Source organism: Nestor notabilis, unplaced genomic scaffold (genome assembly GCF_000696875.1).
Source record: "Nestor notabilis isolate BGI_N333 unplaced genomic scaffold, ASM69687v1 scaffold7492, whole genome shotgun sequence".
Lineage (NCBI taxonomy): Eukaryota > Metazoa > Chordata > Aves > Psittaciformes > Psittacidae > Nestor > Nestor notabilis.
Window position 1 is genome coordinate 41,302 of NW_009918674.1, and position 24,434 is coordinate 65,735.

At 36.9% G+C, this 24,434-nt stretch overlaps 1 protein-coding gene across 1 annotated transcript in view; it reads left to right on the forward strand.

The window, feature by feature from the left end:
* Nucleotides 1-6,182, forward strand: part of LRRC49 (leucine rich repeat containing 49) — a gene marked incomplete at its 5' end in the record, with an annotated part of 46,995 nt that extends 40,813 nt beyond the window's left edge. Inside the window, 3 exons of the mRNA XM_010009838.1 lie at nucleotides 2,728-2,837; nucleotides 3,525-3,678; nucleotides 5,680-6,182. Coding sequence (XP_010008140.1) covers nucleotides 2,728-2,837; nucleotides 3,525-3,678; nucleotides 5,680-5,886 — 471 coding nt within the window. The remainder of the gene's footprint in view (nucleotides 1-2,727; nucleotides 2,838-3,524; nucleotides 3,679-5,679) is intronic.
* Nucleotides 6,183-24,434: the final 18,252 nt, after the last annotated feature.

Sequence of the window (24,434 nt, forward strand, 5' to 3'; positions counted from 1 at the left end):
TTCTTTTTTACTATGTCATATTTTCAAAATCAACACTAGAGATTCAGATTAGAAGAACATAGAAACTAAATCTTACCTGCTTGGTCTTAATCGGGAAAGAAAGAGAAAAAAAAAAAACAACACAACTATTGAAGTAGACTTTGTGATACAGTCTCAAGGTCAGCGTATTCAGACTTTGAAGGGAAACTTTGAATTTAGTAATAGTGCTTGGGGATGAATTCAGTTAATGGATTTACATGTAGCATGGCATGCTTTTTACCTAGGATGTATATCAAATCTTATACATATGCCTGAAGAACATTTTTATCCTCAGCAAACATTTTCAGCCAGACCACACTGTATGAAGATGTGCACACAGAAATTTTTTTTCCCAGTGTCATTAATTATTTGAAAAGTGTCACAGCCAAGAGGAAGAAAGAGATGAACTCTGATCAGTGTTTTTCATTAGTCTACAACAGAAGTCATGGTATCCAGCTTTGCAGATGTGTATTACCTTTTCTTTTAAAATCAATAATAGTATATCCTGTCTCAATGTAAAGAACACAAACCCCTGAAGTGTGCTTGCAGACCTTAGATCAGCCCTGAATAGTAGTTTCAGATAATTGAAATGGCAATGTGCATACTCTGCTGTTCTCATTATCATCTATATGCAGTGTTTGTGAAGACTATTGTGCTGCCAGCTTTGAGGTGCATATTGCTGGGGAGTAAAAGCAATACACACTAACTGAATTAACTAAATTGCATAATTCTAGCATTTTAAACTTATAAAAATAATAGTAATCGCATAATGAGGCTTTTCTTTTCTCCCCAACTTCCCCCTTCCATTTCAGTTATATTCCAGGCTAGAAACTGAGTGTTAGTCTCCTGCTAATGATCATGTTCACCTTTCAAACTGTTACATTTACTATCTATGAAGAAGAAAATTGTCTTCATTGAGCTACACTATTTCAAGCTTTTTCTAGTGATAGTAATCTGTAAAGAGTTGTCAAGATTTGAAGTTACTGAACTCTACAGAATGCTTTACACAAAGTGGTGTGTCATCCAATATAACAGATGCATCGTGTTTACTGACTTGGGGCGTGTTCCGTACTTGGCAAGAGTCAGGCATAATAGACTTACATTTATTTGATATTACCGTTACAGTCTTTTTGTGATTAATGGAGCAAACAATGTACTGGGGTAACATAGAGAACATAAGTTACTGTGAACTAAAGAGTGCATTCAGCATTGCTGTCTCTGTTGACCTGGTCTTTATGCTTCTCTTAACATAAATAAATAAATTAAAATCACTTCTCCAGTAGACCTTTCTGCATGCACTAGTCTTTGTTTCCCTAGCTGCTTTCTGCACTCTTTGTTTTCTTGCTCCTGTTAACAGACTGTTCAGCAAGGTCATCTACTCTTAGGCTAGTAAGTTAGATTTCTGTAATTTTAAATAAAAACGAGCAAATCTAAACACTGTAAAAATGGAATTGACTTTACATTTCTAATTTCCTGACCTATGATTTCTCTGGTGAATTTCTCCCTGCATTATGCTGTTGCAGTATACCTTAGGCAGGAGTAGATCATACAGTATAGAAACATTAAACAAGAATATAATCAGATTACATATATTTGGGTCAAAAATCCTTTTTACTCACCAGTTTGAATAATACAGAACACCAAAATTGTCTGGAAGTTCTTAGTAAATATTGTGAGTATTGAAGTTTATTTAATCATGGGTTGCTTTCCAAAAATATAAGATGAACGGAAATTAAATTTGATCCGGAAGTTAAGAACTCAGTGAGTGAGTTTCATTGTCCTGTGTTATCCAGGTCAGATTGAGATGATCATAAAGATTTCTTCTGCACTCACTGGAAAGCCAGGAGTCTAGAAATTGTGCCAACAAACTTTTGGCAGCTGAAGTCAGTTCATAGTCTGGCCATCAGGGCAGGAGAAACACAGGCCATGGTCTCCAGAGGTTATGAGCCAAGACAAACAAAACCCAGTAACAACCACCATAAACTAACCCCCTTTCACCTTCTTTATATAAAACAAAAATGTGTAAAATCAACCATTGAAAATCAGTTTAAAGAGACATCTCTAACTTAATGTTGACACTACAGTATGGGTGATATTTAGAGAAGTATAAGGAAGAAACACTTATTTTGGGAGTGCAGAGATAATGCAGAGAATATATTCTTCCCCACCCCCAAGCCCTCTCTGTCTCTCTCTCTTTCTTTCTCTCTCGCCTTCTCTAAGATACTACCAGAATAAGAGAGACTGTAATTTACCTTTTCACATGTAGGTACCCAGAATCTTTTTGTTTCTCCAGCATAACTTGATCAGGAATTTTCCAGTACATCTTCTGTAAGTGCACGCAGTATGGAGCAGGATCAGTATGTCTGGCCTTCAGCTACTCAGTGTAAGAAATAGTTAGAAAATTCCTCATTTTGTGAAAACTGTCATAAAGCACATGAAAACTAGCATGTGTATACATTAAAGTTTCCAGAATTACAGGAAATAAAACGAGCACCAGTACCTCATTTGGTTTCTTTTAAAGTACATTTAAAGTGCCAGTAAAAGCAGATATATGTTTTGAAGATACGCCCAGAACAGATCTGTATGCAGTGTTCTGGATAACAAATTTCAGTTAATTCTTAATGTACATGGGTAATGAAATATGAATGTGCCAATTTGGAAACTTCACTTTTTTTTTTTTTTTCTTCCCTTCTCCCCCTTCCCTCCCAGGTTACTGAAAATGACGTTGTAATGGCAGAAAGGCTCTTTGGCATTCTGGCATACGTAGCATCCTCTGAGCTGCCACATTATCGCATGCTTTCATTATTTGGAGAATCTAGGTAAAATACAATGAGTGAAACTGTAATTTGTCCAGAACATATTGATTAATTCTTTTGCATGCTATTGTGTTAAATTCTTTCTGGATGAAAAGATGAATATTTTGCAAGTGACAAGATAGGTTCTCTGCTTATTGCAGAAATGTTAGCATCTCCTGAGTCATGTAGCCAGAGGTTTTCACAGAAGTTTTATGAAATCTGCTGAGTAAGATTAAAAGGCACATGCATACAAACGAACTGCTTGTTTAATTCTGCAGTTGTATTGATGTTGGTGAAGATTTATGGACTTTGATGGTGAAGACTTAGCTATTTTTAGTGGGTATTTTATACGGGGTGGTATCACAGTTAACAGATTTAAGAGTTGGGCTGTAAGAAAAAAGGTGCTTAAAAACCCCTTATTTTTGGTCTTCTATAGATACATACTTCTATTAAGTTTAAGCTGTAAGGTTTCCTATTTAGGAGATGCTATGTGATATATGTCAAAAGTCAATTATATACAAGCAAATTAACGGAGGAATATCTAGAGTCGTGCATATTTTGAGTAACTTGAGGATGCAGTAAACTTGAAAGCTCAAAAAGTACACGGTCAAAGGGAGAAAATTAAAAAAATCTCACAATCATTAGAAACATCTTCATTTTTAAAAAAGCTTTTAGTAATCAGAACTGTAAATCTCTATTATCTTTTCACAGGAAGAAGCAGTTGCATTATCTGCTGGAGGGAAAGGGAAAGAAATCTGGAATTGGGAGTGAGGAGAGTAGTGACAACAGAAGAAATGGAGGGGAAAGCACAGCTCGAGCAACGTTGAATTACACAACAAAGGATTTTCATATGGAAAAGCTTGAGGTAAGTATATCATTGCAAAATATTTTCAACCTGTATCATATAATCTTAAACTACTACTCACAGAATTTATCTTGCGATCAAGTTTCAGTTGTGCTATTGGGAATGGTGGTTTTGAAATATCACTACTTAACATATTTAAATGTGTGATCAAACATTTTGTATGATCTTTGCCAGAATACTGGATAATGGTCAGTTTCTGTCTTCAGTGAGGTGGTTCCTGCACACTGCCATAGTCTCAGAAATACCTTCTCACCTACAAGTCTTATATTTGTAATGAAATGTACCTGTATTAGTAAAATAAAAACAAGCAGGTTTTTTTGCAAAGAAAAATGTATATTGCACGTTTTAGGATTTTCTAATGGAATTAGAATGTTAAAAAATATATCCCAAAATGAACTGGTGAAGAACACCTTCAGACAACACTTCCTAGGTTTTATATGTGCTACAGGAAAAGAAATATATAGGAAACGTATTAGGTGTAATTAATAATAAAATTGCCAGCTGGCTTGTTTCAGATAAGTGCATCAGTCACGCTTGTCTTAGTTTGTGATCTGCTAACATGCTTGCATGGGCAGAGGGAAATTATTCTCAGGGAGAACATACTTCTTTCAACCACAGTCTCCTTTGAGCAGTCATCATGAGTTCTAGCTATATGCACGCTGCTTCCCACATTTGTCCCTTTATTTGCTTTTTGTTTATGTGGAAATGTATAAATCTTGTAGTGCAAGAAATTAAATCAAGTTCAGTAAACAATGAATTCAGTTATTGCATTGTGGTTTTGTTATCTCAGATCCATAGCGTAAAAAAAGAGACAATGGCTGCATGTATGGAGAGATTAAATAAAGAAAACAGTTTCTAAAGCTGTTATAGTAGCTCTTAAACTTTGGCATAGAATAAGACAGCGAGGCATTCTCTTGTCTTTCACCATGGAACAAGCACTGTAATAAAATAAACTTGATATTTCTACAGTCCATTAAATATATGCATTGTTTTCTCTTCCTAGTGCACGTTCACACCTTGTCCATTGTTACAGTGTTATCTATGTGGCAGTAGATATTACAGGATGTCACAAGAGAATAGTAAAATAGGCAGAAGGCTGATTCCAGTTCCCCATCAGCAGTAAACTAACATAATAAATGTGATTGAATAAGTTTATTGCTAGAGATGACAGTCTGAGTCATTGATTAATAATTTTGGGTTTTGAGATGAAACAGCTGGAAAGTATTTTGTCTGCTTTATCACTCATTTAAGAAAACTTCTGTTTTGATGGTCTGAAACATGACCTAGTATTTTTAACAGTGCCATAAATCAAACTGGTTAGATATTTAGCACCAATATAACTTCCTGTTCAAAGCTTATTATGGCATTTTATAGAAACTCTGCAGAAACAGGGATTAATATAGTTTGATATAAGATACAGAGTTGGTAGTTGCAAAAAGGTTCAGGTTACTTCAGTATCTAATGTACATTAGAAACCATGGACTTGTCAGAATCCATCAGAGAACCTGTGGAAAGGATGCATAGTGACATATTTTTCTGTGACAGTGTATTTAATTCTTGTTAGGGCAGGTAGATAAACATATACTTTCCAACTATTGTCCTATAATCATGAAAATCTGGGAAGGGAATGGAGAGAAGGAAGGAAAGTAATCTGGTCCTTAATTTCTGTAAATTTTGACTGCTATTCCAGAAAACAAGAAAAATTGTAATGCTGTTGAAAGGTATTTATGTGACTACTTAACAGTGGATTTCAGGTAAATTAATGTGAATAAGAATATTATGAGTACAGTAATACTCTGCAGCCACACTCAGAAAAACTTGGCTTAAACCCTCTGGTCTGTGCAACTTAAAACCAACAGGAAAAAGCGTGCAGTGGTGTCTTTGCCTGCTAATCGCAATGTTCTTTAGTTCATTAAATCTTTGTGCTTGTTTTTGGGGTTTGCTCTTGTTTAACCTTTTTCTCCTTTGTCTTATGCAACATGTAATGGTTCTCTCATGCAGGAAATCAAGGAAAGAAAAGCATTTTGCCAGACATACGTTGAGAACTTAGTGAAAGAAGCAGCTGACATCAATATGAAAAATGAGTCGTTGCAGAAGCTCTGGCCTCAAATGTTCATTGAGCTTGTCAGAGACGCAGTGATAGAAATACGCAATAAAAATTCCTACATGAAACTCTGCTTACAGCGGATCATTGATCAAAACCAGTAGAATCAAGGCTTGTTCTCTTGCAAGCTTTTGGTTTCAGTATTCCATGATGTTTTACAAACTTAAAACAATATAAAATTACCATCAGTATGACATACTTCACACCCCACCCCATAGGGATGGCTTTAAATCTTAATTAACTCTTGATAGTTGTGAAATACAAGTTTACTTGCATACTGCTTTAATGGTTCTTCCTTGGCTAAAGTGATGAGATGGCATAGAAGTAACTTGGTGATTGTCATGTTTTACTAAGTCTCGTTTATTTTTTCTGCTACCCTTGCTTCTGTAGTGCTACAGCATTTGCACTCTGCTTGCCTTATTTTTTTACTGAACACTTTTCAATTGTCACCTTTTCAACTATTTGCTGCTGTTTAAAAAACAATCGAGATAATAGTAGCTGATTTTTTTATGACCAAAAGCTAATAAATTATTTTTACACCCTGAACTTGATGAAGACTTTATTATTGTTGTTTAATTTGTGATGTTATAGAACACTTTTTTCACATCAATGCCATCACATTTGATGAGCCTAATCCTCAACTGAACAAATTGCCCAAACTTGATTCCAACAGTTTTTCATTGATTTCATTTGTATTAGTTTGTGTGAATTATTATAGGTAAAATACAAGTTCAAGGTCCACTCAAGCTTTATTTTTGTTCTATTAAAACATGTTAATAATTTATTTTGTTTCTTGGTTACTAAATGATTAGTTTTTTAGATTTTCCAAGGTCAAATGAGCTAAAATGCATGCATTACGTTTGATAAGGAAACTGATGATACTATTCAGCTGTAATTCATTTCTGTGACTGTGAAAATTTCATATTTATATGTTATCAATAAAAATAAATTCTTCACTTTTGCCCTTCACAGATACTGTAAAGACGTACTGTGTGCAAAGAAAAGACTTTTCCTTAATGCTGAATGAAGAGATGAGGCACAACTTGCCTCCAAATCAACTGTGAATGGGTAGAAAAAACATTCCATAGTACAGTAACTTTCACTGTAAACACCTTGCAAAGCTTCTGCCTAGAGATTGAATTTAGGAACTGTTACAAGTCCGTTTGATTCCCATGGCTAGTGTTCATATGCAGGTAGAAAGTTGTGCCATTTAAACCTAATTTTATAGTTGTATCTTAACTAAAACAATCCAGGAATTCAATTCAACTTGATCTCGTTTTACTTAAGGAGTCTTATAAAGGAGATACTTAGAAAGAAATTCATAACCAAGTAAAGCTTCCTGCAAGTTTCTATAGTTCAAAACTAAGTGGGTTTTTTGTAAACGTTACCTGGTCAAGACTCTCTGGCAAAGCAGAGATGCAAATACAGTTTTGTAAGTTTCTGTGCTCTGAAAATAGTCTTGAATGAGTAGCAGGAGTCAAGTGGTCATAGGTATTACGGGATATATAGTCTACCTGCATGTAGGTCAAGCTGGTGCATCTAAGTTGTCAGAATCCATTTTCAGAGCATGTTACAGGTTAGCAATGGCATGCAGACCGTTGTCAGTTTGGTTTGTGTTATGTCATCTTCTAAAGCATACTTGCTGGTAGTTGCTTTTCAGTTTTTACAGAATTTAATGGAGGTTAAGTCACTTAAATTCTAGGAAGATGTCAGAAGTCCTGAAGGAACTGCTCCAGCAGTTGACAGAACTTAATAAGAACAATCACCCCTCCAGGATTTTTGAACTGCTTCATGGAATTTACAGTAAGATCAGTGTATTTGATAGGATTTTTTTTTATTTTGCATTGGAAAAATTGCGCTTTCAAGTTTTATGGGGCATTTCATTAAGGGAACAAATTAAGATCCTACAAAATGTGAGAAAAGGAGAGTTTACATTATAGTGACAGCGTAGAAATGATCATGCAAAGGTTTTTTGGATCCTTCAATTCTTTTACATCATTTCTGTGCAGAGAGTGTGGGTGGAGCAATCCCAGCTTCTGCATGGGGACAGAAACCTCAGCAGCTGTCTGAAAGTGCAGAACTCTCCTGATGATGTAGCTGGAGCAGATGGGCCCCTTTTGAATCAGATTCAGCAGCAATAAAAGACTGGAAAAAAACGTTTTAAGAGGATGGGTTGGTCTAGAGGAACAGGAAGTTCTCCATGGGAAAATCTAGAGAAAAGCCAGATTTTCTGATACGGAGGCTTTAGAAGCATAATCCTGATTGGAGGCCTTAAGGTAGGGTCTTTTAAAAACTAAGTGAAATGAATCAGAGGGTATTGACTGTGAGTTACAGAAACATCTCCTTGAAGTGCTCTGTATTCCCAGTAGTCTGTGACTGCTGCCAGTTTGGACTTTTTTCACTAATAGCAGCTGTTTCATAACAGGATTGCTAAATGGCTGAAGTGAGAGTAGCTAGGCAGCTATTATAAATGAAGAAAAGATTAACATTGGGCTGCTTACATACTTTTCACATAAAACCAGTAGGAAACAAGTGAATGATGGGACTAAAGTGACGGTAGACCTGAGAGTAGATAGAATTTTAACCATCTAGGTGATCTTAAAAATCATTAGCATGCTATATGTTGTTTATGTGTTCTTCAACATTTGTCAATTTATATAGACTTGTGGGTTATGTTACTGTAGTTTCTTATTAAGGAGTTTCTGTGTACCTAAAAATTTGACGGTGGTATAAGCATCAAATGCGTAGATGTTCTGAAACTTAAGTACTACATCTATAACTTTTCTGTGGTTACACAGATAAATTGAGTTAAAATAGCTTTGATTTTGAAGCTAGACATCTTTTAATAAACCTTCCAGGCTGAAAGCAGTTGTATTTTTCTGCTTCCAAAGCTGCATAAACCTGAATTTTGATATTGTTAATATTTCATTGGTGTCCCGTCCAAAATGGACTGTTATGTTCTTCTCACATAGTCTTCCTGCACAGGATGAGTTATTATTGTAAAAATCCCATATGTTAAGTAGAAATCATCTTAAGGGTTAAACATACATTGGTTTGGCCTTTAAGTCTTTTGAAAACTTTTTTCCATTGATTTTTTTGATTATTTATAGTGTTTCCTTATTTTCTGAGACAAATTTCCTCTATGTCCAGACAAGGGCAGATAATGATGTATCTCTCTGTTTTTAGTTTCAGTTTAGCTGTATCATGCATGAAGGCCCCATTATGTCATGTAGAGTCATTGTTTATTATGCAACTGAAATTTGATCTTCAGAAAGGAGACTAATGAAAAGCTGTATTTCATACACTTCTTTTGATACAGGATCTGAGAAAGTAATAAAGCTGCAGATATGCTGCCACAGTGGAACAAAGGGAAAAGTGATTCACTTGATGCAAACCAAAAGCTAATCCTGACAGTTTTGAGGAAAAAAGGGTACTTGGAAGAGGTTTTAACTGAGCATTTTAAAGTAAGTGAAACTGCTCTGCTGCCTGAGACCAAGTGTTAGATCTGAATCTGGAAATAGCTGATATAGATCAGTCATATAAAAGTGAAATATCTTGTCCCACTGCTATAAATGGTCATACTTTTATCATGGAAGGTATTTAATAATAATAATAATAATAATACGTTAACCTATTAAAACACTGGCCATCTGCAGATTAAGTTAGGCTGTTGTGCATACATGTATACCTTCTGCAAATTCAGGATAAGCGACTACTTCACAGCCTGCAACTCTGATAAAAAGAATGACAAGCACTGATTCTTTTAGCTATTACTTTTTAACACAGTGGCACATCAGGATGAACTGATTTTTGTTTATTTAAAGAAGCTGAGGCAAATACTTGCTGGTTTATATCATTAAGCAACATTCACAAAGATGTGATTTAGCTTGGGAGGTCAGTGTGCATATTCAAAAGCACAATAACAGCTTTTTGTTTTGATTGGGAAAACAGACTACTTGAATATGTTTCTGTTCCCACATCATACAAGCTCTGCTACATCTTGAAGTCTGCTTTGAGTGAAATTATTTTTCTCTTTAGTTTAGGTTGGAGGCATCAGTCTTTTGGGAATTTTTAAGACTTGGTGTTCTGTTACACACATGTAGACCAAGGATGGGGAAAAGAGACAACAAGCTATTCCTTTGCTTTATGGTGTGTTGAAGTTGCTTTTACACAGAAATGGATATGAACTGTTTGATTTTTGCACACTAAAACGTAGCGGGTGTAGGCTACACAGAACTTTAAACAATCTCACAAAAGGCTAATTGGTATCTGCTTAAACATATCACGTCAGAGATGGATTTTTTTTGAGCACGAGCTAAAAGATACTGAATCTAAGGGAGTGTTTATACAACCCAAGTATCTAATTTTGTTGGCTGGCTTTACTAGGCTCCTCTCAGGGGAAGAAAGATAAGCTCATCTGGAGGAACTCTTGTCTGTGTTTACTGTGGTGAAAACAGCATTTCTTTATAAGCTGTGTATTGGACCTCGTATGCCGTACTTGTGTACAGCTGTGGTGGACAGATGCTTCTGCTTATTGTATCAACTGTCAAGAAGACCTGGTGAAGAATTGAATAGTCTTAGTGGGGGAAAAGCTGACTCTTCTCCAGTTCTGAGCTGTTTGGTTTGGTAGGGGTTTTTTTCGGTTATAGATGGATGTGTTGCAAGCAGAGACATTCTTCACTGATAAAAGAACACTGAGTTAAAAAGAGGCAGAAAACTGCAGGTTAGAATATTTATACCAAATCCAGCATTAGAAGTATCCAACATCCCCAAGAAATGTCTTGGTACAAGACAACCCTATATTCCTTATTACTGACTACAGTGACTTGAGATGGTTCTTACATGTAACTGTGTTATCCAGCTTTTTGCAAAAACACTGCTGGCTTCTTGATTGCTCTGGTCTGTGGTTGATTGGTACAGTGTAAAATAATGCCATCAAGACAGCAGGATCAGGTTTCTTGGTGCTGCAGTCTGTTGGTTAACAGGATGACAATGCTTAATCCTGCTTTCTGTTGCAGTTTTCCTATTTAGGCAGCTACTTCCATATGAAGGAAAATCTTGTGTGTGATCTTCATTCTTATTTTATAGTGCATGGCATCTAGTATGTTGCTACACCCATAACCAGGTTGATTTCTGTTTTCAGACAAAACTATGCCTTTCACTTTTCTTTGACTAATATGGGTATCCCAGAGGTTAAATGCCACTGTTAGCAGTACTTCATTTTACACCTAAGAAATCCAGAACTTTCTGTGAAGACTGAGCAGATCATAAACAAGCTCATTCTTTCTGGAATAACAGACACGAATGACACAAAGAGCACTCAGCACTGACTTTTTTCAAAGCAGTGAGAATGATACCTTTCAAGAATCAAGGTAAGAAAAAGCCTTTTTGCATGTAGTATTGAGCACTTGATGCTCAAGCACAGGAGAAGATATCCTGGAACAACATAAAGTTTCCATCTACTTAAAATACATTAATAGACAAGAGGTGTGAAGTTAATTCAGACTACAGTGGTGAAGAAATTGTACCTGTGAATGTGATGTTTGTGTTACATCTCATGTAGTCTAGACATCTTAGTTATGCAAGTAACAGTGGTATTAATGCAATTCACACTCAGTGAAAGAAATCCAAGTGACACATACAGAAGCTGTGACTTTACGCTAGTAAAACTTGCTGAGTTCATTGATTAGCTATTACATTACACTTAGAAATTATATGTGCTGTGGTTTGTGCTTTATATAGATATGTAGCATGCTTGCTGCTTATTTGCATTATGCTTCAATGATCTGTGTTTTCAAATAAAGTAAAGAAATAATTCTGAAGAGTGGTGAAAGAAACCAAGAGCACAGAGTAAGGCTTTCTTTCGCTTTCTAATTTGGCACTGGCAAATGAATGTATTAGCCTTCATGCAACTGTCATATCCTGGGCAAAGTACACGTTAAAACTCTCAGTCATTTAACTGTGAAGCTTTCATGTAAGCCTGCAAACAAGGTACTTTATAGAAATGTTGCTTAGATGCCAAAGAGATGCTAATAACCGTAATAAAATGTAAAGATACAGTGTTTTGTAATCCAGAAAATGTGAACTGGCTTGTCAGTCTAGAGAAGAACTGGGTAAATATTAGAGGGGAGGATTCCCAGGTGTGGCAAAGTGCTATTGGAATACAGAGTGTACAGTGTTTAACATCTTTGTCAGCGACATTGACAGTGGGATTCAGTGCACCCTCAGCAAGTTTGCCAATGTTATGTGGTTTGGTTGACATGCTGGAGGGAACGGATGCCATCTAGAGGGACCTTGACACACTTGAGAGGTGGGCTAATGCCAACCATACCCTGGGCTGCATCAAAAGAAGCATGACCAGCAGGTCAAAGGAGGTGCTCCTGCCCCTCTACACTGCTCTTGTGAGACCCCACTTGGAGTACTGTGTACAGTTCTGGTGTCCTCAACATTCTATGTTGAGGACATGGAGTTGTTGGAGTAAGTCCAGAGGAGGCTACGAGGATGGTGAGGGGGGGGGGCACCACCTGTATGGAGACAGGCTGAGACAGTTTGGGCTGTTCAGCCTGGAGAAGCTGCGTGGAGACCTCATAGCAGCCTTCCAATATCTGAAGGGGGTCTACAAGGATGCTGGAGAGGGACTCTTCATTAGGGACTGTAGTGACAGGAAAAGGGGAATGGGATTAAACTGTGAAAGTTTAGGTTAGATATAAGGAAGAGGTTCTTCACAGTGAGGGTGCTGAGGCACTGGAATGGGTTGCCCAAGGATGTTTTGAATGCTCCATCCCTGGCGGTGTTCAAGGCCAGGTTGGATGGAGTCTTGGGTGACATCGTTTAGTGTGTGGTGTCCCTTGCAGTGGCAGGGAGGTTGGAACTAGATGATTTTAAGGTCTTTTTCAACCTTAACTATTCTATGTTTCTGTGAACATTTATTATAGTGACTTTGCCTTCTTCTGGAGACTGCATGGGAACATACGGAAGCTGGAATGTATAAAACCATGGTAAAAGACATAATCACTCCCTAAAAGAAATGATGCTGTGGCAGTTTTTGTTGTTCTTTTGGGTTTGTTTGTTTGTGTGTTAAATGACTAACAAACATTCTAATGCTTTCATATTGATGCAATAAACAGCCAAGAGGCTATACTTCAATTTTCAACCTATCTTTAGAGGGTTTGTTTCTTTTGTCTTCAGTATTTATCTAATTGACAGCTGCATAAGCAGAAACATTGTGCATTCAACAGTTGTAACAATGCTACTTGCTTTATTACAGTTGAGGTCTTACTTGTCCTGAGGATCTGCGTCTGGATTAAGAAGTAATCAGCAAAGCTAATTTTTTTTTCTCTCTTGCCTTTTAAAGGTAGATACCCAGTCATTCTTTCCAGTGGTGAGTAACTGTGGGAGTCTATAGCCAATGATATTTTCTGTGTGAATTGCCATCACTTCTAGATGTAACCATAGACATTGAGCTCTATTGTGTATTACCATTACTCAGCAAAATACTTAAGTACGTGCTTACTTCCAATCACACACTTGAATATTTCCGTTAATTTTTAGGATTTTCCAAGACTAGGACTTGTTATAGCCAAAAATACCTTCTTTTTTTTTTTTTTTTCCCCCCCTGAAACAATAGATGTAATGTTAAAAGCAGGATATTAGTTAAGTACATTTATTACTTTAAGTCTTTGGTTCAGGTCCTGTTTTATTTTAAAGCCTATTATTGTAGGTTTAACTGGAATTAATATCCTATTGAAGACAGATACTGATATAACCATAGTTCTATTTAGATTATTCCAAGTATTATGAGCGTTCTTATTGATTGGTTATTTTTATTTATGTTAAGTGTGAACTGTTCTTAGCATGAGGAATTTAATTTACTACAATTATGAATGTCACCCCAGCGTACTGTTCAATATTCAATGATGGAATGCAAAGTAAATTGCTTTGTAAGAAGACTTCTAGCCATTTGTAAACATCTGAAATTGCAAGTATGGGGAGACAAAGGTGTGACTAAAAATGGAAATGGAGAGCTTGTTTCATGAAACTGTAGACACTGGGGTTTGGTTTGGTTTTCTTAATTAAAAAGTGAGTGATGTAGGTCTCTACCGGCTTCCATCACCCCACCCTGCCAGCGTAACTTTCTGTAGGCTATACTTTGTATTAAAGATACTGTAGAACCAAGTCTAAACGTCATTGATTTTTTATAGGTTGAGTTGCTAGATGGGTAGCTGTTCTCCTGATCCTCAGGATTGTTTACAAAGCTTTGTTTATGCTGCTTTATTTAGGTGTTATCATATGTCTCCTCTGCAGATGTAATAAGGCAAGATTTAAATGCAAGTTGACATGTTGCTGAAGATTCTAAAATGTATTTGCATTGATTTATTCTCTTTATTAGGATGCATAATCAGAAAAGGAAAATTTAAACTAGGTAATGTATGTGAGTAAAAACCATGATGCTGTTGAAGTTGCTGTAAGATTCCCAGTGATTTGAGTGACTGGGATTTCATACATGCTCTATTTGCAAAGTGAGAACTACCCTAACCAATCCTTTCTTTTGTATCTATGGTGATGACATCTATGTCCCAGCTAGTTACCTAGATTCTCTGCTGCCCAGAGGAAAATAGACACTACTACAGTCTGAAACATCTGATTTATTTTTTTAGATCTTTTCAGTGCCATGGAATTGCTTTGTCTTCTTTTTTTTTCTCCCCTATTAGGATAGTCCAGGCAGTCATCCGGATACTAATGTCTGCAAGCCTGAAGTTGTATGGACAAGTTCCGTCTCTCCCTCCTGTTGTCTGCTTCCCTCTTATGCAATTAAACCCAATGTTTTCTTCCATGCCACTCAGTAACCATGGCAGTAGCCCACTCCATGATGAACAAGCATGCTCATTACTTGGATTTAGGGTAATACTTGAGTGTCCTAGGTTTCTAAAATGAGAGATGCATACCCCAAGTCATGCTAGACTTCAGTGAAATCTAGATCAGTCGGTTCTTTTGTCACATTTGAAAAGGCTTTGAGGTCTGACACACAGGTTCTCTCCTTTATTATTTTGAATACATATATTGCTAAAAGAGGAGTGACATGGTCCTGTGGATAGAGACTGAATTACGTAGACATTGTTTAGACAATAGATAACTGCGTCTTCACTCGGGTCGTTATGCTAGCATATGCATGTGAATAGTAAACAAGTGTTGCAAAATATGTCCAATGTGCTTGGTGACAAGGTAGAAATACATGTATTTATATTTGTTATTTTGATATAAATTTATGTGAGTTCAGTTAGACATAGCCGTTTGTGGTGGTGAGCTGACAGGTTGCAAGGTAGCTGCTGTCTCATACACAGTGATTATGATGTTCTAGGTAACTACCCAAAAGAAAAAAAAGGAGGTCATTGGCAGATAGTATTTGTATTGAACAGATTTTTCATATTTTCTGTAGGGTACTATTCACTGTATTTTCAGTTTTATTTAAAAGAAATGTAAGTGCTTTGCATCTTTAAAGGAAAAGTGAGTTACATTGGTTAAAGATTACTTCAGAGATGCTAAGGACACTGTAGTTTTGTTGTTAGCATTTTTTAAATTGCATGAATCTCGATCTCATTGCTGGTGGGAGAAGAAAGTAAAAAAGGAACCACAGGTGGTCTGAGAAAGTTGACTTGGTTACTTGCTCTTTCTTCTTTGCTGGTACTGAACTTTTGCCCTTGCTTGATGATGTTAGCTGTAGGCTTACTCTCTGGGATTAACTAGAGGCTATGTCAGGGAAGTATATTAATAGATCTAGGTGTCCTCAGGACAGTTTCCAAATTCAATCAGCATATGTTGCCCATTTAACGTGAGTCATGTATTTTCACATCTTCCATGAATACCTCACTGCAACAATCTTTGTCACTTTGCAGGCACAAACTAGCATTTCAATATGTATCTTGATATGTGATCTGTGAATGTGTTTGAGGTCTTTCAGTGTGACAGATGAGTGTCAATTGTAAAGATTCTCATACTAAAGAATATTTAGTGTAAGACATCTGTGCAGCCTCACTGCTGACTAGCTCTCATTTTTTATTCCAGAGACACCTTTTTATAAAATACACTCATCAAAGTAATCCAAAATGGTATTCAAAGGAGGCTGTAGGATAAAAAGCAGTGCCTTGGAGAGGATCATCCCCTGTTGGCCTTCATTTTAACAGCAGCAAAAGTGAAATAAAAACACTTGGTTGCATTAGATATCTGGTAAAGAGCTGACAAAGGTGTTAAGGTAGCCAGGTGCTGTATATCTCATCTGTAATGTATGTTAAGTGTTGGACAGCTACAGAGAAGTAAGGCAGCCTTGTCTATTTTTAGAGGTGAGAGAACTGCTGCGGGAAGCCAAATCCTTCTATATTTCTCCTTCCCTACTCCCCTTAGGAGGTTCACACTTTCCGCACCCTTTGTTCTAAGCTCTTAGGGTGTTCTGTTGTTATTTAAGGAAAATACTGTCAGCATTACTTGTAGCTTCAGTGCTCAGTCCAACAGAAGGCAGGCACAGGTAACTTTTTCCTTTTCCTCATCCCTACAGTGGGGAACAGCTACAGAGAGGCTATTGCTTACTTAGTACTAGTTATTGGTGTCAAGCTAAAGTGGCATGACTGTGTTATGTGGAGAGGCCAAGAGGAAGCGTGCTAGGGGTAGGGGCACCTGTCAGAGGGAAGCAAAAGTAGTTCTAGCACATATAGTGCTAGATTCAGTGGGATTGGGGTTTTTCTTCCCTTGCACTTTTTTCAAAGGTTAGGGTTTTGGGTTTTTTTATTGCTTTCATTTCAATTGAATCAGTAGATGAGAGAATCTGTTACTTGGCTGCCACTAACACAGATCTTACTAAGTAGCATTTTCACCTGCAACACTCTCAGGTCAAGTGTAGCCTGGATTTTTTTAGTTTTATTTTTTAAACTAGTCTGCCTTATGTTCTAGAGAGAAATCATGCCACTGTTTTTTATTGCTCATTGCACCTATAGAATGAGTGGAATTTGTGGTCAATAAAATGCACCAAAAGTAGGTATTTTCATCTGAGCTTATGTGCTAAATATTTAACATCTCTTTGAAATACTTGCTGAGTTAGAGGACTCTTTTGCTGTGGGTTCTTTCATTTGTTTCAGAATGCAGTCAATTCAGTGATTCTTGATCAGAAGCACTTGGAAATCTAGAACACAATTGCCAAATTCTTGCTTTTGGTCTCACAGTATTTTTATTTCTTATGACAATTTATGATTCAACTAAAAATCTTCTAAAGCATTTGGTAGGTTCCTGGAAATTGTCTTTAGCAGCTCAATTAAAAATTATTTCAAAAATTTGGCTGATTTTTTTTTTTTCCCTATTTTGGATGAAGTTTTATAAGACTTAACCCTTCAAAAGACAGTTTTGTGGTGTGCTCAAGACTATTTCTTTGATAGAGTGTATTTTCTTCAAAAGGATTTAGAGAACGTTCTTGAGATTAACTTCGTGAGTATAGCTGTTTATCTTGGTTTAATTCTGGACTAAAGCAGTACCATGTCAGATGCTGTTTGGTTTTCCTTCATTCTAGCATTGTGTGATGACATCAGTCTTCATATCAGAGAGAATTAGAGCTGGAATTCTTGGCAGGAATTATGATACTGGGATCAGGATTTTGGCTTGAGTAAATTCCAGGGTGATCTCCTGGAAATGAATACCAATTACTTGTACACAGTGAAAGCAAGCAGCTATGTGCAGTTTGTTTACTGTGGGCCAATAAAGGTTTTTGTTGTTTAAATTTTTTTAAGTTACGGGGATTCTTGGCAAATTAGCATCTACTTTCAGATCTGAGAAATGAGTACTTGCATTAGTAACAGATTACATCACTCCTTTCCTAGGAGGAGATAGGAAAAGCAGTGGTTCTTGCAGCTGCACCTGGAAGTTTAGGCTAACTTCTGATCATTCATAGGTGAAGGAACTGGTTAATTTTGTGGCTGGAAAGGAGATCAGGAGCAAACCAACTCAAAATCTATAATTTAGGTCTTACTATTTTTATCTCTCTGAGACTGTATTGAGAAGGGGAGGAAGAGCGGATGGGTGGCAAAAGTGGAGGAGTGTGGGCTGTGAGATAGGGACTATAATGGTAATCTGCAGTTGTGAAATAAGATTTTTAGAAGTCCTTTTTCTAGAACATGAAGAATTGAATTCCTATCTCAGTTTAGAAAGAGTTTAGAAAGGATAGAGCCCTTTGCAAGAAGCATTGATAATCCTTACTACATGATGTCTCTTTCCTGATACTCTGCCAGAGACATTCCCAGGCAGTGTTGTGTCTTATGAAATCAGTAACTCTGCAAACTTCCATGCAAATCTGTGCCAGCAATCATCTTCGTGTTTTCTAGAGGGAGCAGTTACTTGCTAACTGCTATTAAAGGGTTAATAAAATTCTTGAAAAGGATTTTCATTTTTCTGTTCTGTGTTAGAGCAGATAAGCTTAAGAGAAATTCCAGCTAGATTGATCGTTCTGCTGGGGCAGCAGCCATTCCCATCTGCTGCCTCTGCTGCAAAAGTGGCAGATCATTTCTGCAGAGATAAAAAAAGGTGTCGTCTAGGATAAAGTTCCCCTGCTCCAGCTTTGAAAAGCACTGCAATGCTTTTGGGAGGTGGTGGGTGACAGCAGTTGGGTATCAACATCTTTCCTTGATGCTGTTCAGATAGGAGCAGAAAGCATTTTATTGGCAAATGTGATGCACATGTATATCTACTACATTGTTCCTGTGCCAGACATGTAGCAGGGAAGGGTCCATCCCAGACACCTATTCCTCTTTGCTGGGGAGAAGTCTGTAGTTTGACCTGGCGTATTAATTTTTAAGGATAGAATAGGACCACTCATCTTTCAGTGTTGTCTGGGAGGTACATTTGGTAACCTGCCAGCAGTCCAGTGCCAAATGTCTTCCTCATACATGGGATTTAAGAGGATAGTCTATTATTTCAGGATTCTCTCAGAGATTATTATGTTGCTGCCCTCAAGCAAGACATGCTTGCAGAACCCGTGCAAATCAAAGGCTTCCAATCTGAAAAGACTCTTCAATGATTTGATGTCTTGGAAAATCAGAAACAGACATGCACAGAATCTTCACACTGGCCTAAACAGACCACTTACTTTACAGAAAATAGTGCTGTTACACCAATAGTTAAAAAAAAGTATTTTCTCTGGCAGGACCTGAGCTTTAGAGTTTTTTTAATCTTTCTTTTTCAACTTAGCAATTTTTTTGATTGATTCCTTTATATTCCCATCAACATCTACTCATATTGTATTTCAGTGTGGTCTGGCCAACAGTCTTGATACAGAGACAAAAATCTTTAGTCTTATTTAACCAAGCTAGTAAGAGATGTATATTTTCATCCTGAAATGTGGGGTTGTCCTTGCAATATATTACAGTTCTGTCTCAAGACTTTTGGAAGTTTCCAGCACTAAACAAGTTCTTAAATGCCGCTTCACTGGCCTTGAGCTCTGCTAGTTTTTTTCTGGACCTGCAGCTAAAATCAATGTCCAACACGTACCAATATTAATCTTCTAATTCCTCTAATGTACCTGCATGCAACAGGGCGTGGAATGAGAATTACATGCAGTTACATAAAGCATGTTGCAGCTGTCTTTGACTCCACAAAACTTTGTCCTTAGAATTGTACTGCTGGAGAATGCAGCTGTTCTTTGCATTGCTGAAATTTGGCTGGCTCTGCAGCAACATCCAGGCCTTCTTGGATGCTTCGTGATAAAAATACAACACTGCTTGTGCTCCTGCTTTTATGATTAGCGGAGGTGCAAGTACTTAAAAACACTTCTTGCTTTTACAAGAACTTAAGCACAGACAGTGCTGCAGAGAACTCCTTTCTGTCTGCCTCATTTGCTTCATCCATGTCTGGAACTGAAAAGCACCAGAAGAATCCCACCTAAATAGATCTTTAAGACTTCAGTGATGCTCCCCTCAGTCTCAGCTTTGATATTGTTTCTTTAAAGAAAGTTAGGCCTTGGCTGTTTAAGTAGTAAAGAAAACCTCAAAAATGTGAAGTTGAATGTAGGTGGTGCAGGCAGAAGTTTGCAAAGAGCTTGTAACATCAGCGGGAGGTGTGAATTACTGCCTTTACCTCTTTTGGGTGTTAGTTCAAAATTCAAGTGGTGTCTAACCATGTATGTTAAGTATTTTTTTCCTTAAAAAGAGTGAAAAGACAAGAGGCTACAGAGCTGCATGATGTCTGGTGGGAGGCATCTCATTTTGATGGCTTAAGTTAGTGGCACTTGGGAGTTGCTTCTGGTCATTGGAGTTAAAAAGTCCAACTTTAAACTTTGGCAGGATGAGAACCAAGGAGCAAGGCTGATAGATTTTTGGCAGCTCTGAGGTGTAGTTTATCCTGTAGGAAGAAATTCTAGAAATTCTAGATGAAAGGTGTTTCATCTACATTGCTACTCTCACTCTTATTATACAGGAAAGCATTAAAACACTTCCAAGACTGAAATGAGACACTCCTTCCTGAAGTCCTGAATGCTTACTGGTTGGCTTTTGGCTTAGATTTTTTTACCCTATGACCTTCTTCAGTTCCTTTTCTTTAATAAACTCAGTTTTGAACATGATCAAACAGTAATATACATACCAGTCTGTGGATATGGGAGCTGAGGAAGGTGAGAACAAGCCTCTTTATGAAGGGAAAATTACATCTACATCACCTTGTTTGGGTCTAGTGCCACAATTGATTCTTTAACTTAATGGAGTTAAGGACTCGCTGGACGACTTAAGTGGTTCAGGTTTTTGCTCTATGCAGGTTTAGCATGCTAGGACCATACTATGTTGTATGCACACATCAGGTATATGCTTTCTCCACAAAGCTGCCTACCCAAAGCAGAGTTTGAATGTCAGCAAGAGATCTTAACTGTAGAATGGGGGTTAGGTACTTTCTTATAACTAGGTCAACAGGATACAGAATTTGTGTTTTATTAACTAGGAGCACAAAAGCATCATTCTGTTACAAACATTTAAAAGCAAAACAGAAAAATGTTTCATTAACAGTCATCCATAGTGTTTTGGATAATGGTACTTTGCCAGTGTTAGGAATTCTAACTGTCACAAATTAGGCCCAGCAAGTACTTAATTCCATATATCCCTAAAATTGCTTACTTTATATTCTGCAGAATCACAAGGAACTTTATATGATTGCTTAAAATATTGTTTATTATTTTTGAGTTCTATGCTGTATACACTATTTACTATGTTAAACCTGTACCTACCCATAGAATAGTCTATGGTTAATTTTCATAGCGGTGCAAACTACTTACCTCCTCATATCTGTGCACTTTTTTGTGTTGTATTTTTCTAGAACCAAATATGTTAAAGTGTATAAGCCTACTTCCCTGAATCTCGTTCTCTGTTTTATTAAGTGTTTCATTTTGTGCATACAGTTTTGTCCTGTTCCACCCACCTTTCTCAGTCTATAACGTTTATCAGAAGCCTAGCAAGCTAAAAAATCTGGAAGAAAGAGTTTAGCCTGTCTTATCTACTGCACTAACTGCTATGCTTCGATCACGAAAGTAAAGAGAGGACTACCTGCATGCTTGCAGCAGCTTTATTTATTTGATGAATGTAGTCAGCCTGAAGTCACCTCTGGATCAGTTCCACATTCAGACTTGTCTTTGTACAGATAAGAACTGCTCTGTTGTGGGAACCACAAAACAGTCTGTGCCCCCAAATTTTTTAAGTGAAAGATAATATTTTATGATGGTAGAAATTTACGCTGGGACAAACAAGCAAAGAAAATGCAAATACAAAGCCACTTTTAAAAGCTTTTTCTTCTTTGCCCATCAAGCCTCTACAAAAAGACAGAAAATTTTTCGTTTAGAAAGAATAGACTTTAGCCTAGATATTCACAAGTTGACTAAAAGCTTGTCTTTATGTTCTCTTCTGCCATCTTTTTTTCAGACGCTGAGTGGGTAGATTAATGCTTCTGTTGTGTGTGTATGTAAATGCATGTTTATGCATGTGTTTGCGTGCACACTTTTGTGTACATTGTATTTCAAATACTTGTACAAAGTAGTTATTAATGTTTACCAGTGACGTACATTCTAGAGCAACCTGCATCTATCTTATAAAGTAGTAGGTCGTAATGCTGAACAATTTTTCTCATACCAAAGATCATCATAGGACACTTGCTGTTTCAGCATGTACCACTGCCGTGTTATTAGGTGGAAGCAATGGAACTTTATCTTGTGGTTTTATGAATCAGTCAGAGCTGATTGTCTTGTGTATTTCATACAGATCTACTTTAAACATCCTAGCTTACTTTTTCATTGGTAAGTGGAAATAAAACTCACACAATACTCTTAGTACAGACCTGCAGGAGCTTAGTTTTCTTCCACTAATTATTTACACTTAAGAATAATAAACCTTCCACTGTTGCACTACATGCCATTTTATATTTTTTGTAAGGAGAAATCCAATTGCTGGAACTATGTTGATTGCATTTAATCTCCATGGCATAAGTTGTTTTAAATAGATAAATCCTGTTTCTTAGAAAATACTTTACATTGCACCCTAGATATTTTCCCTGTCTGTGACATCTGTAAGGATATTGTGAAAGGGAGAGTTCTGATAGGAAATACACTCCATTAAGTGGTTTATTCTTCAAATGTTAATACAATTGTTCTTGAATACATTTCTGAAATTGGTGTAGCATTCAATTTTAAATAATAAATCTCACTGTATTTTTTTGTTACTGTTGTCTTTCACAAAAACATGTACTAAGTGTTGCCATAAATATTAACTTCATACATGATCTTAAGGTCCTTTCCAACCCTAACTATGCTATGATTCTATGATTCTATATTTCCGTACTTAGGTCACATTTCAACAAAGGATTTATGTGAAAGTTTTTCAAGCATGTACTTAAACACTGCAGTAAGTGCTTTTAGGCAAGCCTGACTTTGTATGTTGTTGAGTTAGGACCCTGTTAGTGACAGTAGTAGCAATTTCATCTCCCTTAGGGAGATTATGGTTGCATTCTCTACTCCTTCCAGGTGGAGAAGGTGATAGAGATTTCTTCTGTTCTTTTCAAATATGAAACCACGAGAGTGAGAACATTCTCTTCTTGGGTGGCATTGGAGTTTAGTTCATTTCCTTAAATTTATGACAGTGCTTGAAGAAAGATTTTTTTTGTTTTCTTTTGCTTTGTTTAGAACCAGGGGCCAAGCAGTTGCAGAGTTCAATAATCCAAGTCAGGGTTATTAAATAGACATGTGAGAGGCCTTTTAGGACACTGGAACAAACTCAGCAAAACAGAACATTTGGTGAAAGAGGAAAACTAGTTTTGCCATCGGATGTGAGACCACACAATAGGAGAATGACTGTAATATGCCACTTCGAAGATAATTCCATTATCTTGCAGGCAAGTACAATGGCTTTAATGTGTAGACTTCCACCATTCTACAGTTCTTTCTTTGACTGGATTATAAATACTTGTGTTTACTATCTCTTTTTATCTCGATGGGATTTGTCAATCTCTTTTTATTTTTAAAAAAGTCCATCACCAAAATTGGAGCAACACCTTCCATGAAACAACTAGTAAGGAGAGAAACTTAGCAGGCAATACATTTAAGTCTATACACCTAAGCCTGTTGTCAGTCAACAGTTGTTTGAGCCTGGTAACTGAGAGGAAAAGGTGTGACCTTGCACCTTTTGTCTTGAGTGTGATTGCTTAGCAGGGTCTCCCTCAGTTCACTGTTGATTTTCAGCTGTTTCCAAATTCCTCATTCCAGAGCTTCTACCTGAAAAGTTCCAAGCAAAGTTTCAAGAAGTGTAAAGTATATATATTTTATTTCAGGAGGCTTCAAGAAATGGATGAGAGAGAGCGCCCATTTGGAAAGGTAGTAAATGAGTAATTTGTGCCAGTTCCTGGAGATGAGGAAAAGGTAAAGTAGCAGCACACTAATTTTAACCTGTATCTACAGGTATGCGTAAGAGCTTGCAATCTTCATAAAAGTCCTGACCCAAAAGTAAAAGACTAGGTTTGTCTTTGCAAAGATGGCAAGATCAGATATTGGAAGTGAGAAGAAAAAGAAAACAAACAAAACCCAAAATCCAAACAAACAGAAAAACACCACCAAAACCAAAGTCAGTCCTGAAATTCTGAGGTCAGTTCCATAGATTTTAAAATCGTTCGTTTTTGTCTGCAATAGAAAGTTTCAGGTAAAGTGCTGTTGCATTTTTCCCCCTTATAGGACATGAAATTCTCTATACTAGATAAATGTATTTATTTGATTATTCCCTCCTCCCTTCAAAAACCGCTCATCTGTTTGCTGTCAAACTTCCTCATCCAAATGCTTAACTTGCAGGGACCGTAGAAGTATGTTCCATTTGCTTACTTTGTGCCTCAAGGGAGTCTTGAGAAGGTTCTTCATGGTTTTGTCTGTTTTGTTTTGGGGATTTGTTGTTGGGTGGTTGGTTTTGTTTGTTGGCTTTTTTTTAATGAAAAAAGATGTGAAAGAAGAAAAGTGGGGTGTAGAGGAATCTTGTAAGAATTGCAGTTTGGTAGATTCTAAAAAGTTAGAAAAGTTTTCCCCTTACCTGTTAAAATACTCTTCTAGCTTTTCTTATAAATACGTGTGTACAGACACTGTGGTGTGTTTAACACTGTAATAGTAATGTCT